The sequence below is a fragment of the Globicephala melas genome, chromosome 4 (assembly GCF_963455315.2).
Source record: "Globicephala melas chromosome 4, mGloMel1.2, whole genome shotgun sequence".
In the NCBI taxonomy this organism is placed as follows: Eukaryota; Metazoa; Chordata; class Mammalia; order Artiodactyla; family Delphinidae; genus Globicephala; species Globicephala melas.
The window spans coordinates 34,455,454-34,473,117 of NC_083317.1; the positions used below are offsets into that span (position 1 = coordinate 34,455,454).

The 17,664-nt window shown below is 36.9% G+C and overlaps 1 protein-coding gene across 2 annotated transcripts in view; it reads right to left on the bottom strand.

The window, feature by feature from the left end:
• Positions 1 to 4,478: 4,478 nt before the first annotated feature.
• Positions 4,479 to 17,664, bottom strand: part of GBE1 (1,4-alpha-glucan branching enzyme 1) — a 290,841-nt gene continuing 277,655 nt past the window's right edge. Inside the window, exons 16-17 of one of the 2 annotated variants that reach the window (XR_009563687.2) lie at positions 6,971 to 7,105; positions 4,479 to 5,899 (exon numbers count right to left, since the gene is read on the bottom strand). Coding sequence is in view for 1 of the 2 variants with exons in the window: in XM_030860958.3 (XP_030716818.1) it covers positions 7,049 to 7,105 (57 nt within the window). In the remaining variant the exon portion in view is untranslated. Of the gene's footprint in view, positions 5,900 to 6,333; positions 7,106 to 17,664 lie in introns of those variants that run through there. The other variant, XM_030860958.3, reaches the window with a different exon arrangement.

Here is a 17,664-nt window from a genome sequence, read left to right on the forward strand (position 1 = left end):
GATATATGATCTCCATATTGTATGTATGTACACAATGTATATGTATGCACACATGTATATGTATTATATATGCAACCCTTCATTTGTGTGTGTGTGTGTGTGTGTGTGTGTGTGTGTATGTGTGATATTTTTCTCATGGTTAGACTAGAATTATAGGTTTGGGGGATTGTATTTTTGCCATTCTCATCACTCTCATCACATCATTTCGAGAGTATATGTTATCAACGTGTCTTACTGATGATGCTAACCATGACCACCTGGCTGAGGTAGTTTTCCAGATTTTTCCACTGCAAAGTCATTATTCTCTTTTACCTACTCTGCTCTTTAGAAGGTGGTCACTAAGTGCAGCCCACACTCACAGAGGGAGTTGGGGGTAAGGAGAGTTAAGCTCTACCTTCTTAAGGGGGAGTGTCTGGGAAAATCTTCATCATTCTCCTGTACGGGAGATTTATCTCTTCTCCCCATTTATTTACTCAATCATTTATATCAGAATGAATTCATAGGTATTTATTTTATACGTTACACAATAACACAATATTTATTTTATTGCTCAAATTATTTCAGGTATGACCATTGTGTGCCTTTCAATTAATCCCTGTTTCCCTTTGACACATTCCATTCTTTTGATTTGGGGGCATCTCCCTACTTTCTGGCACTATAAGAAGCCCCAGGCTTATCTTGTATATTCCCTACCCAGTCCTAGAATCAGCTATTTCTCCAAGGAATCCTGGTTCATTCTTTTAGAAAATAACACTAGAAACAAGGATTTGGAAGCTGGGTTCAAGCTCTTTTAAATTTTTGTTTCTATGCAACACATGACAAAAACTTGAATACTATCTGGAACTTGAATACTATCTTGCCACAGAGTGTGGGGCATTACATGCCCTAGTTTGGCTTCAAATGCCATCCACTTCCCCCAGCGAAGACATGCAAATCCAACTAAAGACAAACAAGAGAATTCCCTGGTGGTCCAGTGGTTAGGACTCTGTACTTCCACTGTGGGGGGCCTGGGTTTGATCCTAGGTTGGGGAACTAAGATCCCACAAGCCATGAGGCCAAAAAAAAGACAAACAAACAATACAAATGAGGGTGTCAAATTTTTACCCTTGATCCAGAGATCATCAGTGATCCATGATGGAAGACAGCAGAGTGAGTTGGATGGGCATGAGCCTAGACCCAAAAAAGGATAATAATCATCATTTTTCAGAGTTCAGGAGACTCAGTGATAATGTGCATTAAGTGTCAGCACAGGGCATAGTAACAAGAAAGCACTCAACACATGGTAGCCAATGCAGTATGTCTTTAAAAAAAAAAAATATATATATATATATATATATACATAGAGAGAGAGAGAGAGAGAGAGAAAGAGATAGAGATATTGACATATAGATATGTATATCTGCTTGTAATTAGTAGAATTAGGCATACTACTGCTGTTTCTATATAGCTGAGTGATGCTCACTTATCATAAGAAAGATTAAAGGGGATAGGGAGTGACTCTGTGTGTACGTGTTGGAGGAGGGATCTCTGTATCATATGATTGGTTTTAATCAATAGTTGACAACATGGCTAGAGGCATCTGTGAAATGAAATTACATGCAGTGTTTTTCATTATTTATATTACTGGGGTGAATGGAAGGTGACACTACAAACTCAGTTAAAAAGAATCCTTAGTGGATATAAATAAAGAAGCAATAAAACTATTTCATTTCCACCCTCCTCTCTTTCTAGAGGAAAAATAAAAGACTTATAGCCAAATAGGCTGAGGTGAGAAATTCCCTAAAAGGATTAAGACACATATATTGCATTTTATTGCAACATCTGCAAACTCCTTCGAATCCAAATGAAATCACTCTTGTTCAGATTGATGCTCTTAATATGGCCTTAATATGCTCTTAATATAAATTTTGGAATCAGTGTACTTTGTCAGTTTTCAGCTTACTTACAAATTATATGTATGTCTGTGTGTATTCACACACCCATGCATATACTATAAATACATGTATGTCAGAAGGGTTTTATTCATACATTTACAGCTGTTTCCCATATTAACTTAGACAAGTATGCACAAATAATTTGAACACTTACCTCGTTTAATTTATATCCTTGTGCAGCAAAGTAATTTGGCATGATAGCTATTTTGTTAGTTTTCTGCTTTCCATTGTCTCTTTGTAAGTACCAGACAACTGTGGAAATTACAGATTGGTGGCTGATAACTTTCTGCTTTCTTCAAGAAATTACTTTTGTGCAAATATTTACTTAATAAAGATGTGTGTTTCTAATGACAGTACAGACTTTCAATCCAAAAAATGATGGGCCAAACTGTTTCTAAACTATGAGCTCTCTTTTGCAGTTCTTAAGTTTCCTCTGCATTTATTCCTCCTGCCAGCAGTGTATACTGGGCTGTGAGCAGAAGGGGAAGAAGGGGGCTTCCCTGGTGGCACAGTGGTTGAGAATCTGCCTGCTAATGCAGGGGACACGGGTTCGAGCCCTGGTCTGGGAGGATCCCACATGCCGCGGAGCAACGAGGCCCATGAGCCACAACTACTGAAGCCTGCGCGTCTGAAGCTTGTGCTCTGCAACAAGAGAGGCCATGATAGTGAGAGGCCCACACACCGCGATGAAGAGTGGCCCCTGCTTGCCACAACTAAAGAAAGCCCTTGCACAGAAATGAAGACCCAACACAGCAAAAATAAATAAATAAACTCCTACCCCCAACATCTTAAACAAAAAAAAAAAAGGGGGAAGAAGGAAAGAGAGACCCTCGACACCTGGTTGCTGTGTCTCACTGGAGGGCACCTGTGGCTATTTCACTTTGTGTACGGTTTACCCTGATCTACTGGTTACCATTAAGAGGTTGCTAACTTTTCTTCATAAGACTGGGTTACTTAAGAGCAGAGTCTGAGAGTAGCTGGGACAGTACACTGACTGCATGAGAAGGAATTCACTGGGACTTTCTAGTGCCTTCAGAGAAGAAGCTAAAATAAAAAAAATAAAAGCAGTGGTGGAGGAGGTCTGATGTTTTGGGCATCTGCAGTGGCGGTGGAAATGCAAAATCCCCTTCTCTGTAAAGCAGCCCACACCCCCTGCGTGGGACAGTACAGATAACACTGCAGAAGCCTCGAAGGACAGACAAGTGGCAGGTGATGGGGACAGTGTGTTCCTGACAACAAACTTGGAAAATGTCTACAAATGCTGACTCACCATCCATGTAGCTATCGATCAAACAACAGCCGTTTATAAAACCAATGACGATGCTCTTTTTTACTAATTGTCTCAAAACCATGGAAAAGTCACTGAGTGCTTTCTAAAATGAGGCACTGGGAATTAAGAGCTGTAACTTGAACTCAGGTCTTCTAACCATTATATCACACACTTCCTTTAAAGCTCAGTGCAGGTTTCTAAGTGAAACAGTCTATGCAACAGTCTTATATGAGGGTCAGAGACCTCTCTCTGGTATAGCAGAAATGACAAAAAAACCTGTAAGTAATAAGTAAACTTGTGAATGACACGCCCTTTGGTATAAGCAGATCTATCACAAAATCCCTTTTTTTTCATGTAAATAAACATCACATTCTCTGCACAGTTTTTGCCAAGAGTTAAAATCCAGATGTAATATTTTAAATTATGGAGACAAAAACACTTATAACTACTGTGTCTTAATTCCTCATACTACCAATTAAGAAATTCTGCCCTAAAGTATGAATGTTTCTCTGCAATTCTCTACAAATCACCACTAATAAGATAATAGAGCAGAAAAATTAGTAGGGAGTTCGTACGATTTTTCTCCCCCTGAAGGCTGGCTTTAGTGGGAAAATTTATCTACATTTCAAGCCTCACGCATTGTGAATGATAAATGAACTCTATTGCGTAAAGGACATGACATTGCTGTGCCTTAGATTTCTATTTTCTTTCATCAGAATATTCTACCTAGCAAAGTTCATAGCTCAGTGCTTGTCTCCCTATAAGGAATGTGTAGATTAATGAAACCCCACCACTGTAAAGAACCGTAGTTAAGGGCATGATTCAAAACAGGCAAAAAGAAATAATATGAGAGTTGTAAGGCCAGGCAGAAAACTGCTTCCCTGTTTTGCTTTCTATCAGGTATGTCTGCTCTGGTTCATTCTAAACAGGAAGAGCAATAGCAAACCTATTTTATGATGCTTTCATCACCTGATTCAATGGCTGCAGGACCAGAGACAGTGAAAAGATATTTGCCCTGAAGCTGCAAGCAGAACACTAGAGGAAAACACATTACCCTTCATCGTTTCCCCCAGATCTATCTGCTCTCTCTCCTGTATTATTTGAAGAATAGGCTCCTTATCCAGACAGCCTCCTGTATGAGCCCGCATAGCAACGGCTATAACCCTGATGGGTGACAAATGTTGAGTTGATATTGCTAAGGGGAGTGTGGAGTCAAGAGGAAAAAATACATGAATTCTTTTACAGTTGCTACCATAAAAGTCAGTTTATTGTCACTGGTTATTTTTTGATCTTGAGGAACATGGTGGCTAAATCCCTCATTTTATGTTAGAGATGAATACATCAGCTAAGAGCAGGGCAAAGTGAGAAACATCAAAGGTACAGAAAAGAAAATATGAAAGGAGGTGACCCTCAGAGTTCAAGTGCTATAAAGTGAGAGACATTCCAGGAAAAATGTTTACAGTGCAAGTTTTGATTATTAAAAACTATGGTATTTTCTGAGTAAGCTAATATTAAACTAAAACATCAAGCATCATTAGCATGAGGGGTAAATTCTCTTTTGGATAATAGAGCAATTACTAATATTTGCTAATATTAAAAAATGATGGGAAGATATCTGTACTCATCCGTGTTTTCTAGAACATAAAAAATTAAAACAGTAAAAATATTTATCCTAAAAAAGCCAACAAAGATAGATCACTCTCATTTTTGATGTTGGTAATAAACACAGCAGAGGAAAAAGCATTATAAGGCAGACAGAGTAAAATTTTGCATCTCTCTGTTGTGATTATTGAAAATGTTTAACCAGTAAAAAGAAAAAACTTCCCACTGGACTACATGATGATGAGAATGTTACTGAATCAAAAATGAAGATGTAAAGTGAAATATAGTACAAATATTAAACTGTTCTATAAAGGCTGTTTGATACAACAGGGAAGAAAAATCCAACTATTACATTCTACTTGGACTCAATATTTTATTTCTTTGCATGTATTTTTATGTTTCACACCTAAAACATCTGTTTATTGTTCTTGTGGCAGGGGAACACTTGACAAAGGCAATTAACTTACATTACATTGTTAAATTCGAACTTTACACTGTGAAATCTAAAGACCACAATAGTAAGGTCAATCAACATATGAAAATATAGCATATAATTACTCTGGTCTTTTTGACTTTCCACAGAGGTTGAAGTCAAAAAAACAAACAAACAAAAAAATGAGTTCTAGGTGTGAAGTAATCTGTCATTTTTTAAAGAGTCATGATAGAAAATTAGCATATCTCTTTATACATAAGAAATGCAAGGGTAAGAAATTATAAACTAGAACACAAAACATCATGGTTGTACATCATGTTATTATCAATAACAGGCACAGTACACAAATCATGGCAGTGCTAAAACGTTAATAACACATCTGTAAGGGCAAAAGCATTACAGAAGGCTTTCAGTAGTCTTTCCTAATGTGTGTCATCATCATCTGGCATCGCTGTCAGGAAATCAAACTATTACTGTACTTTTGAAATTAAGGCAAATAACATGTGTCAGACCTAGATTCAAGGCTTTACTCAACTTATAAGAAAGATGGTTAATATGCAGGCTTAGCTATAAAAGGAAGTCTCTTTTGCTAATCTCTTCCATTACTGAATCAGTTTTTAATAGACTTTCATGTACTCCTTATTAGTCATGATAATCAAGCTAAAAACAAACAAAAAAAGAAGCAGTCAGTATTAATGCAAAGGAAAATATTAAATCTTTTAAAAAGTGACAGATACTTTATGTCTCATAAGTGCATCATAATTTCTCAGTTATGAATGAATTACCTGTGGCCTGCTATTTAATAAACCAAGGGGTAATTTCATGATGGAGTATCCCATGGAGTTGAGATAGTTAATTCAGCTTCTAAAAGCGTTGAGGTTTAGAGCTCAAAAGTAGCTTAGATATCTGAGTTATTTAGTATAATTTCAACTTACCAAATAGTACCTAAAGAAAAAAATAGTATTAATCCCCACGCCTAGTCCATCGTGCAATGTGCACATATGTGGGGAAGGTCTCAGAGTTGAGAGAGGCATTTTAATATTCACTTTAAATCAATCCCCATAACATCACAGCAAAATAAACATTATCAAAGGCAATTTTGCAATTTTTTTTTTATTGACTAAAAGTAAAAGATAGTTTCTGAAATGTTACAATTACTAAGTCAGGCCTTCAGAAATGAAGATATTAGCATCTACCAAGATACTAAGTGAACAAGAGATCACAAGATAAAACTTATGCAAAATAAGGCATGGATGAGTTCATAGGCAACAACTTTTATCTTTGACACAATTCTTAGTTTTATATTATTATTATATACTTATTACAGTATTTCTAAACACAATTTGAAAAAGGAGAGTAACAATCTTGGTATTTTGTAATTTAGATCAAGAGATACCAGAACAAATAAAGTCACCAGATATCACCTTAAAAAAGATGCTGTATACATTCAACAGAAATAATCAAACATGACACATGATTCAAATCTGAACTTAAAAGGACTAAATAACTGGTCTGTAAGGCAAAATTGTTTGAAGACATGATATATCACACTTCATTTGAGGATCCTAGCTGTTCAGATGGCTGGAAAATATAGTCTAGGATCTCCAAAATTCCAACAAATATGTTCCCCTCTCCTCCTTAAAGAAAAGTTTGACATTCATTTTCATAAACCAGTATTGAATTTCAGACATCTGACATTTAGGCTAGACAAATATATTTTGAAAAGCTTACACATTACAAGCTCTGGGACAAGAAGCGTGGGAAAACAAAGTGCACATCTTTCTTTGCTGGAGCTGAAATCAGATCTCTTCAGTTGGGCAGGTCCACATTCTGAAGGACCAGGGCCACTCGGTTTGGAATGTACACCTAAGACAACACAATAGAGTCAGTGCATTTGAAAGAAAAACTGGGAGTGATGTCATCATGTCAGAGCGACTGAGGCATGATGCAGTTTCACATTTGCCTAAATTACAGTTACCTTTACAATTCTACTGGCTCTGAGGAGACTCAAATTCCACAGTTCCAACAGTTCTGGCATCAATGTAAGACTCCTTTAAAACACAGTTCCAACAGTTCTGGCATCAATGTAAGACTCCTTTAAAACAGTCACCGCTAGAGGGCTCCATACGCTTTACAAAAACCAATGCTCCTCAGACACTAGGGACAGAAATAGCCCTCGCTGCTCCTTTTAGGCGCTATTAGGTGGTGAAGGAAGGCTGCCCTCCAGTTCACAATGTTATTCTATTCAGGGGAATAAAAGTAACATACAAAAGATTGCTCACATCAAGTCACTTTTATTATCGTTCTGGTTTGTGTTTTCTCCTGTTAAGAACAAAACCTTAATGGTAACAGTAAAAGGTATCCTAAGTGTATTTTAGGCCCCGATCCAATTTAAATCAATCAAGAAGCTTGCCACTGCACCGAAAATACAATCCACATTCTTTGCCTGCCCCGCGGAGTCCTGACTCAGCTCCTTCTTGAAAAGGTACAGCTCCCATCTCAGATCTGCTCTTCACTTACCCCTTCTCCCCTCACCAGGCTCTGGCCACAGGGCCCTTCCCGTTCCTTGAACACTCCACATCCTTCCCTTCCTCTTGGTCTTGGCCCCTGCCTGCCCCTCTGTTCAGAACACTCTTTACCTGGCTAGTTCCCTATCTCTTAGATCTTGAAAAATCCCAGTTCCACGGAGACGTATTCCTTGATAACTCTATATCTGATGGTATCTCCATGCCATTTCCTATCACAGCATCATTTTTGTTTTTTTCTGAACACTTAACAATTTGTAATTCTTTTTCAAGTTTATGATCAGTCCTTCCCACTAGACCATGAGGTTTACCAGGGTATAGGCCATATATCTTCATATTTCTAATTTTTAGTAGGTGCCAATGGACAAAGTAGGTGCCAATGATGACTAAATAAAAGAATGAATGATGGAGTAAGTAATAGAGGGATCAATATGTGCATATTTCACAAGATATTCTTTAATACACTTAAATCTAAAATAATTTTCATAAAGCTGAGAACTGATTTGAACTGCTTGATGCTTATCTATGTGCTGTTTTACACATATTTAATTACACATATTTAATTACTATTAACAAAGCAAACAGTAAAAATAATATTACAGAGTGCTGTCTTCATTGTGACAGTATCTCTCCATTTCTGACTTTGTGAATATTTTACTATTTTCAGTCACTTTAACTGAAAGCTTGACTGATGGTTAAAAAAAATAAAAGAAAAAGGCTTTTATAGTTTAGAACTGGAATGAAAAATGCAAAGCAAACAGGGCTTTAGGGAAAACAAATTAAAGAACAGAGCAGCTGATTTTCATTGACTGAGACCACTGTATGTCCAATGCATGTCAACTCTGCAAATGAACACAATGTTTTCCCTTGAGGTTTCTGTGATAAAGACCTCTTACAACTGTTTAAAAAAAATAAGATACACCAATACAGCTGGTTAGCTTTGAACATTAAAGATTAAAGCAGTTTTTAAATGATGGAATTTTGAGAAATTTATATTATGAATGTAACAACTAGGGAACAGTTTTTCTACTTTTGAATCAAAAGTAACAGTGATTTAGGAAAAGAACATGGTCATCTGAGAAAAATTTCACAAATGCTAACAGTTTACTGGATTATTCAATGTCTCACAGTCTGATTTGCAATCCAGTACTTCCAAAAGATAATATTACATCCTTGCAGTTGTTAAGTGTGGGGAACCCACGTATTTCAATGCCATAATCAGTTTCCCTACAATTTACACAGTTTTTAATGTCATATAAAACCACATCATGATTTGATTGCTAATATAATCTCTTCCATTCAATAGTTTCTTTGACTGTGATAGGTAAGATGTTATAAGATTGGTTCAACAAAAGGAAGCTGGAGGTACTCATGAACAAAGCAGGACTATTACCAATGGTCCCGACAAATCCAGTCCAAAGGATGCCCTATTTCCACAATGACACTACAGACTAAAGCAACAACAGACCAAAGCAAAAGAGGAGAAATAAAAGAAATCAACAATCAGATTCAATCATTTCTCTCTCCAGGTCTTCTCAAAACAGGCATGAATCAAGAGACAGTTGTCCTGCCCTTCTAAAGGAATTTGCTATGTATTTATTCTAGCTGTTTAGTTTGGGGAATCATAGTAACTAGGTGTAACTAATCAGTGGGACAGCAGGTTATAATCAGAATGGTTCTGATTTGTTCTGTCAGGGCCATTCTAAAACTGAAGACCAATCTAAATTTCTCAGCAGCACCAGAAACTGGAGAAAAGAATTTCAGTTCCCTTTACCTTAAAAACATGTCTCTGATATTATTTGGTCCTATATGCAGATAAAAATATTCTTATTAGCCCAAGTCTCCTAAGAAGCAATAAAACACACAAGTCAGGCCTAGGACAAAAAATGATAGGTCCGTGCTCAGTGTGGCACAGTGATATAGCAGGACACATCACCTCAATCTCTTACTGGATCTTATGTACTTTTGATATTTACTCTGATTCATAACCTCACACCGATTTCATTAATGAAATATGAATAACTATATGTTGATAATTTAGAAGCAGTCTTACTCTCTGGTATTCTAGCTAGCCCAAATTTAAGTGTAAAACAAACTGGATGACATGAGAACTTCAAGGTTTGCAGTAAATGCATTGAGTTTCCTATTTTGTCATTTAATGGTTAAAAAAATCCTCCAAGAATTCTCTCTCAATGATGCTGGCCATTTTATGTAAGGACCTTTATGATGCCAATTCCAGCCACACTTAGAGACCTCTTAATACTATCTGCTCAAAAACCATCAGTTGATAATTGTACAATATCATTAATGGGAATATTGTGTAATTATATTTTTTCACTGCATTGTTAATTACCAGAATGTGTTCATGTTGCTTTAGAGCCCCTGCAGTATAAACGACATGAAAGAATTTCCCCAAGCAACGGATTTTTCTTAACTATGGCTATTTATGGATTTTGGACTTTTCTTCTTTACTAGGGTTCTGAGTATATAAATCAGTGTTCTTAGTAGTTAGGAAATGACTACAAATTATACTAAAGGACTTAAGATAATTAGAGCTAATCCTTATGATGAGACAATTACAGACATGAACAATTTGGGGACTCTATAATTTAGTGCTAATATTGGCTCTGTAAATCTCAACTTACAATTTTAATTCTATAAATAGTTTTGATTCATACGGCAAAAGAAATATGAACATATTTTAAGTAGATTTAAACATAAATGCTTATATTTAAATACGAACAACTCATGTTTAAGTATATGTATATAGAAACCATTTAGTACACACATCACAAATAAAATATGCTGATAAACATGTTCACTAGGCTCACTTACTAACCATTAGGCCGTAAACATTTTGTAGCTAGAATCACATGAAGAACATGTGAGACAGCGTAATGTGGAGCCATGAATTTCATAGTTTCTAGCTATCTTTATAGTCCATTCTCCACAAGGAATCAGAATGTCACATTATAATCCAGTTCATTTATTAAGAGAGTCAAAATGCATGCTAATCTATCCAGTTATTTTGACTACCTTAATGACTTAATCACTATGCAAACCATTAGTATGGCTCAAAAAATAACTGACCACACAATAATCTACTATATTATGTCATCCAGGCAAAGTATTATGTTCTTCTAGGGTCAAAATTGAGTTACACAATTTAATTACACAAATTAATTACATAATTTTTGCAAACAGTATGTCAAAAATTTGAAAACAGAAAATTTGAAAATAACTTTAAATACAAAATACTTAGGGCTTCCCTGGTGGCGCAGTGGTTGAGAGTCCCCCTGCCGATAGAGGGGACACGGGTTCGTGCCCCAGTCCAGGAAGATCCCACATGCCGTGGAGCGGCTGGGCCCGTGAGCCATGGCCACTGAGCCTGCGCGTCCGGAGGCTGTGCTCCGCAACGGGAGAGGCCACAACAGTGAGAGGCCCGCGTACCGCAAAACAAAACAAAACAAAACAAAACAAAAAAATTTAAAAGGCAAGTTTTGAAATGTTCTTAGAAATTGTAAAAGTTAGCAATAGCACATAATCAGAGTGATAACATCATTTGATGAAAAGGGCATTAGACCCTTAACAATCTATATATATACACTTGTCATAAAAAATCAAAAATTATTTTGAAAAATAAAGGTGACATATATAATAATTTCAATTTTTACATACAAGCTTTAGTTCACAAAATATTTTCTAAGAAAAAAATCTTATTAATGTAGAAGTAGATATTATCTCATTTAATTTAGAATATGAAAAAGAGTAAACTTTAAGAATCAAAATTGATTTTGTCTGAAAAAAAAACCTAAACATTTTCATAATTCTGGATAGAGCAAAAAACATTTCCCAACTTAATTTATATTTTCAATGCCTACAACTGAGGGACAATAAGAAAGATACCTCTATGCCAAATGTCCTATTTAAACTAGAAGTCTACCTTTGAATCACCAAATTTAGAATGGGAATAAACAGATCTACTTCTTAAGGATAAGGAGATTAATTGGCAAAGTAATAGATGCTAAAACTATTGCTTTATTCACATTTCACCATTAAGACTGCTTAAGTTATTGTAAAGGAATCTAATTCATTTCAGGTTCAATAATCTCTGCTCTTCCATTTGTGCCATGGAATTTGAATTTATGAATCAGAAAAGAGACAGAGAGCACCCCGCCCCTCCTCATGCACTGATTAAGATATAGGTTAATATAAGTTCCTATATCAGGAACCAAAATATAGAGAAATCATTATGCTAAAATGGAGTTCCAAAAACTGTCAGTAAAGAAGAATGGAAAAGTTCTGCCCTATAGCTTCTTGGCATTTGTGAGATACTCCGACCTTAGCATATACGTTTCAACAGTAGTACACATGCAGTTCTCCTCTGGCTTAACAGTTGCAACTGATGGAGCATATAAAGAAGACACTGGGATGGTACCTGGTGATGCTGCAGCATACATGGCTATTTTAAGATTCCTTTGTGCTCTGTTTGTTGCTATCTTTGAAAACAGATTTGACACTTAATCAGCAGATCCTTTGGATTATTGAGCTTGCAAATTAAGCTTTGGCAAATACAGTGTACTAGTTATGATGGACAGAAATTTCATGGAAAAGAAAAAAAATTACATTTTTTCTCCCCTTCCCTCTTTATTCTAGGCATGTGGGAGGCAGAAGGTGGTTGAATGAGACCTAGAGCACTTAGGGTCATGTTCAAGAAACCTGATTGGATCCCAGCGCATATTGATCAGTTTAATAAAGAGTTCCATTATGATGATGCATTCTTATATTAGGTATGTATATTAATGTAATTTTTTTCTTTGGCTCTTTGAAGGATAACTCTGGTAAGAATGAATCTGTTTTATTAGATTTTCAGGTCTACTTGGGCTCCCTTATTCTTTTAAAAAAATTTTATTTTATTATTATTATTTTTTGTTTGTTTGTTTTTTGCGGTACGTGGGCCTCTCACTGTTGTGGCCTCTCCCATTGCGGAGCACAGGCTCTGGATGCACAGGCTCAGCGGCCATGGCTCACGGGCCTAGATGCTCCACAGCATGTGGGATCTTCCCGGACTGGGGCACGAACCCGTGTTCCCTGTATCGGCAGGTGGACTCTCAACCACTGCGCCACCAGGGAAGCCCCCTCCAAATTTTATTATATTATTTTATTGCGTTAATATAAATTATTACAAAAATCACAATGTCATATACAAAAATATATGAAATACTATAATGAATATTTTAGGTACACACACCTTGCTTAAGAAATCATCCCTAACCACCAACCAATTTTTTTTTTAATTGAATTACAGCTGAGTTATTGGGTTCCCTTATTTTTACATTAAAACCAGTGATCACTTCATCTGGAGTCTAAAGACTTATTTAAAATGAGTCATTCCTAGCTTGGTTCAAGATGGTGGAATAGAAGGACATGCACTCACTCCCTCCTCCAAGAGCACTGGAACCACAACTAATTGCTAAACAATCATCAATAGAAAGACACAGGAACTCACCAAAAAAGATACCCAACATCCAGAGATGAAGGAGAAGCCGCAATGAAATGGTAGGAGGGGTGCAATCATGATAAAATCAAATCCCATAACCGCTGGGTGGGCAACTCACAAACTGGAGAACAATTAAACCACAGAAGTTCCCCTACTGGAGTGAAGGTTCTGAGCCCCACATCAGGCTTCCCAACCTGGGGTCCAGCAATGGGAGGAGGAATCCCCAGAGAATTGGACTTTGAAGGCCAGTGGGATTTGATTGCAAGACTTCGACAGGACGGGGGGAAACAGAGACTCCACACTTAGAGGGCACACACAAAGTAGTGTGCACACCAGGACCCGAGGGAAAGAGCAGTGACCCCATAGGAGTCTAAACCATACCTACCTGCTAGTGTCGGAGGGTCTCCTGCAGAGGCAGGGGATGGCTGTGGCTCACCGCAGGGACAAGGACACTGGCAGCAGAAGTTCTGGGAAGTATTCATTGGCTTGAGGCCTCCGAGAAGCCACCATTAGCCCCACCAAAGAGCCTGCAGGCTCCAGTGCTGGGTCACCTCAGGCCAAACAACAACCAGGGAAGGAACACAGCCCCAACCATCAGCAGACAGGCGGATTACAGTTTTACTGAGTTCTACCCACCAGAGCAACACCCAGCTCTACCCACCACAGGTCCCTCCCATCAGGAAGCTTGCACAAGCCTCTTAGATAGCCTCATCCACCAGAAGGCAGACAGCAGAAGCAAGAACTACAATTCTGCAGCCTGTGGAAGGAAAACCACATTCACAGAAAGATAGACAAAATGAAAAGGCAGAGGACTATGTCCAAGATGAAGGAACAAGATAAAACCCCAGAAAAACAACTAAATGAAGTAGAGATAGGCAACCTTCCAGAAGAATAATTCAGAATAATGATAGTGAAGTTGATCTAGGACCTAGGAAAAAGAATGGAGGCAAGGATTGAGAAGATGCAAGAAATGCTTAACAAAGACCTGGAAGAATTAAAGAACAAACAAACAGAGATGAACAATACAATAACTGAAATGAAAAATACACTACAGGGAATCAATAGCAGAATAACTGAGGCAGAAGAACAGGTAAGTGACCTGGAAGACAGAATGGTGGAATTCACTGCCATGGAACAGAATAAAGAAAAAAGAATGAAAAGAAATGAAGACAGTCTAAGAGACCTCTGGGACAACATTAAATGCACAAACATTCACATTATAGGGGCCCCAGAAGGAGAAGAGAGAGAGAGAGAAAGGACCCGAGAAAACATTTCAAGACACTATAATTGAAAACTTTCGTCACATGGAGAAGTAAATAGCCACCCAAGTCCAGGAAGTGCAGAGAGTCCCAGGCAGGATAAATCCAAGGAGAAATACACCAAGGCATATAGTAATCAAACTCACAAAAATTAAAGACGAAGAAAAATTAAAAGCAACAAGGGAAGAACGACAACTAATGTACAAGGGAACTCCCATAAGGTTAACAGCTGATTTCTTAGCAGAAACTTTTCAAGCCAGAAGGGACTGGTACAATATATTTAAAGTGATGAAAGGGAATAACCTACAACCAAGAATACTCTACCCAGCACGGATCTCATTGAGATTGGATGGCGAAATCAAAAGCTTTACAGACAAGCAAAAGCTAAGAGAATTCAGCACCACCAAACCAGCTTTAAAACAAATGCTGAAGGAACTTCTCTAAGTCAGAAACACAAGAGAAGACAAGGACCTAAAAACCAAACCCAAAACAATTAAGAAAATGGTAATAGGTACATACATATCAATAATTACCTTAAATATGAATGGATTAAATGCTCCAACCAAAAGACACAGGCTTGCTGAATGGATACAAAAACAAGACCCATACCTTATGCTGTCTACAGGAGACCCATTTCAGACCTAGGGACACATACAGACTGAAAGTGAGGGGATGGAAAAAGATATTCCATGCAAATGGAAATCAGAAGAAACCTGGAGTAGCAATACTCATATCAGATAAAATAGACTTTAAAATAAAGAATGTTACAAGAGACAAGGATGGACACTACATAATGATCAAGGGATCAATCCAAGGAGAATATATAATAATTATAAATATATATGCACCCAACATAGGAGCACCTCAATACATAAGGCAACTGCTAACAGCTGTAAAAGAGGAAATCGACAGTAACACAATAATAGTGGGGGACTTTAACACCTCACTTATACCAATGGACAGATCATCCAAAGTGAAAATAAATAAGGAAACAGAAGCTTTAAATGACACAATAAACCAGATGGATTTAATTGATATTTATAGGGCATTCCATCTGAAAACCACAGATTACACTTTCTTCTCAAGTGCACATGGAACATTCTCCAGGATAGATCACATCTTGGGTCACAAATGAAGCCTTGGTAAATTGAAGAAAATTGAAATTGTATTAAACATCTTTTCAGACCACAATGCTATGAGATTACAAATAAATTACAGGAAAAAAAACGTAAAAAAACGAACATATGGAGGCTAAGCAATACGCTACTAAGTAACCAAGACATCACTGAAGAAATCAAAGAGGAAATCAAAAAATACCTAGAGACAAATGACAAGGAAAACACGACGACCCAAAATCTATGGGATGCAGCAGAAGCAGTTCTAAGATGGAAGTTTAGAGCAATAAAATCCTACCTGAAAAACAAGAAAATTTTCAAATAAACAATCTAACCTTACACCTAAAGGAACTACAGAAAGAACAAACAAAGCCCCAAAATTAGTAGAAGGAAAGAAATCATAAAGATCAGAGCAGAAATAAATGAAATAGAAACAAAAGCAAAGATCAATAAAACTAAAAGCTGGTTCTCTGAGAAGATGAACAAAATTGATAAACCTTTAGCCAGACTCATCAAGAAAAACAGGGAGGAGACTCAAATCAATAAAATTAGAAATAAAAAAAAAAAGTTAAAATGGACACTGCAGAAATACAAAGCTTCGTAAGAGACTACTACAAGCAACTCTATACCAATAAAATGGACAACCTGGAAGAAATGGACAAATTCTTAGAAAGGTATAACCTTCCAAGACTGAACCAGGAAGAAACAGAAAATATGAACAGACCAATCACAAGTAATGATTGAAACTGTGATTAAAAATCTTCCAACAAACAAATGTCCAGAACCAGATGGCTTCACAGGTGAATTCTATCAAACATTTAGAGAACAGCTAACACCCATCCTTCTCAAACTCTTCCAAAAAATTGCAGAGGAGGGAACACTCCCAAACTCATTCTATGAGGCCACCATCACCCTGATACCAAAGCCAGATCAAGATACTACAAAAAAAGAAAATTACAGACCAATATCACTGATGAGTATAGATGCAAAAATCCTCAACAAAATCCTAGCAAACAGAATCCAGCAACACATTAAAAGGATGATACACCATGATCAAGTGGGATTTATCCAAGGGATGCAAGGATTCTTCAATCTATGCAAATCAATCAATGTGATACACTATATTAACAAATCGAAGGAGAAAAACAATATGATCATCTCAATAGATGCAGAAAAAGCTTTTGACAAAATTTAACACCAATTTATGGTAAAAACTCCAGAAAGTGGGCATAGAGGGAACCTACCTCAACATAATAAAGGCTATATACGACAAACCTACAGCAAACACCATTCTCAATGGTGAAAAACTGAAAGCATTTCCTCTAAGATCAGGAAAGAGACAAGGATGTCCACTCTCACCACTATTATTCAACATAGTTTTGGAAGTCCTAGCCATGTGAATCAGAGAAAACAAAGAAATAAAAGGAATACAAAATGGAAAAGAAGAAGTAAAACTGTCACTCCTTTCAGATGACATGATACTATACATAGAAAATCCTAAAGATGCCACCAGAAAACTACTAGAGCTAATCAATGAATTTGGTAAAGTTGCAGGATATAAAACTAATGCATAGAAATCTCTTGCATTCCTAGACAGTAACAACAAAAGATCACAAAGAAAAATTCAGGAAACAATCCTACTCACCATTGCAACAGAAAGAATAAAATACCTAGGAATAAACCTATCTAAGGAGGTAAAAGACCTGTACTCAGAAAAGTATGACACTGGTGAAAGAAATCAAAGATGACACAAACTGATGGAGAGATATACCATGTTCTTGGGTTGGAAGAATCAATATCGTGAAAATGACTATACTACCCAAAGCAATCTACAGATTCAATGCAATCCCTATCAAATTACCAACGGCATTTTTTACAGAGCTAGAACAAAAAATCTTAAAATTTGTGTGGAGACACAAAAGACCCTGAATAGGCAAAGCAATCTTGAGAAAAAAAAAAAAAAAATGGAGCTAGAGGAATCAGGTTTCCTGCCTTTATACTATACTACAAAGCTACAGTAATCAAG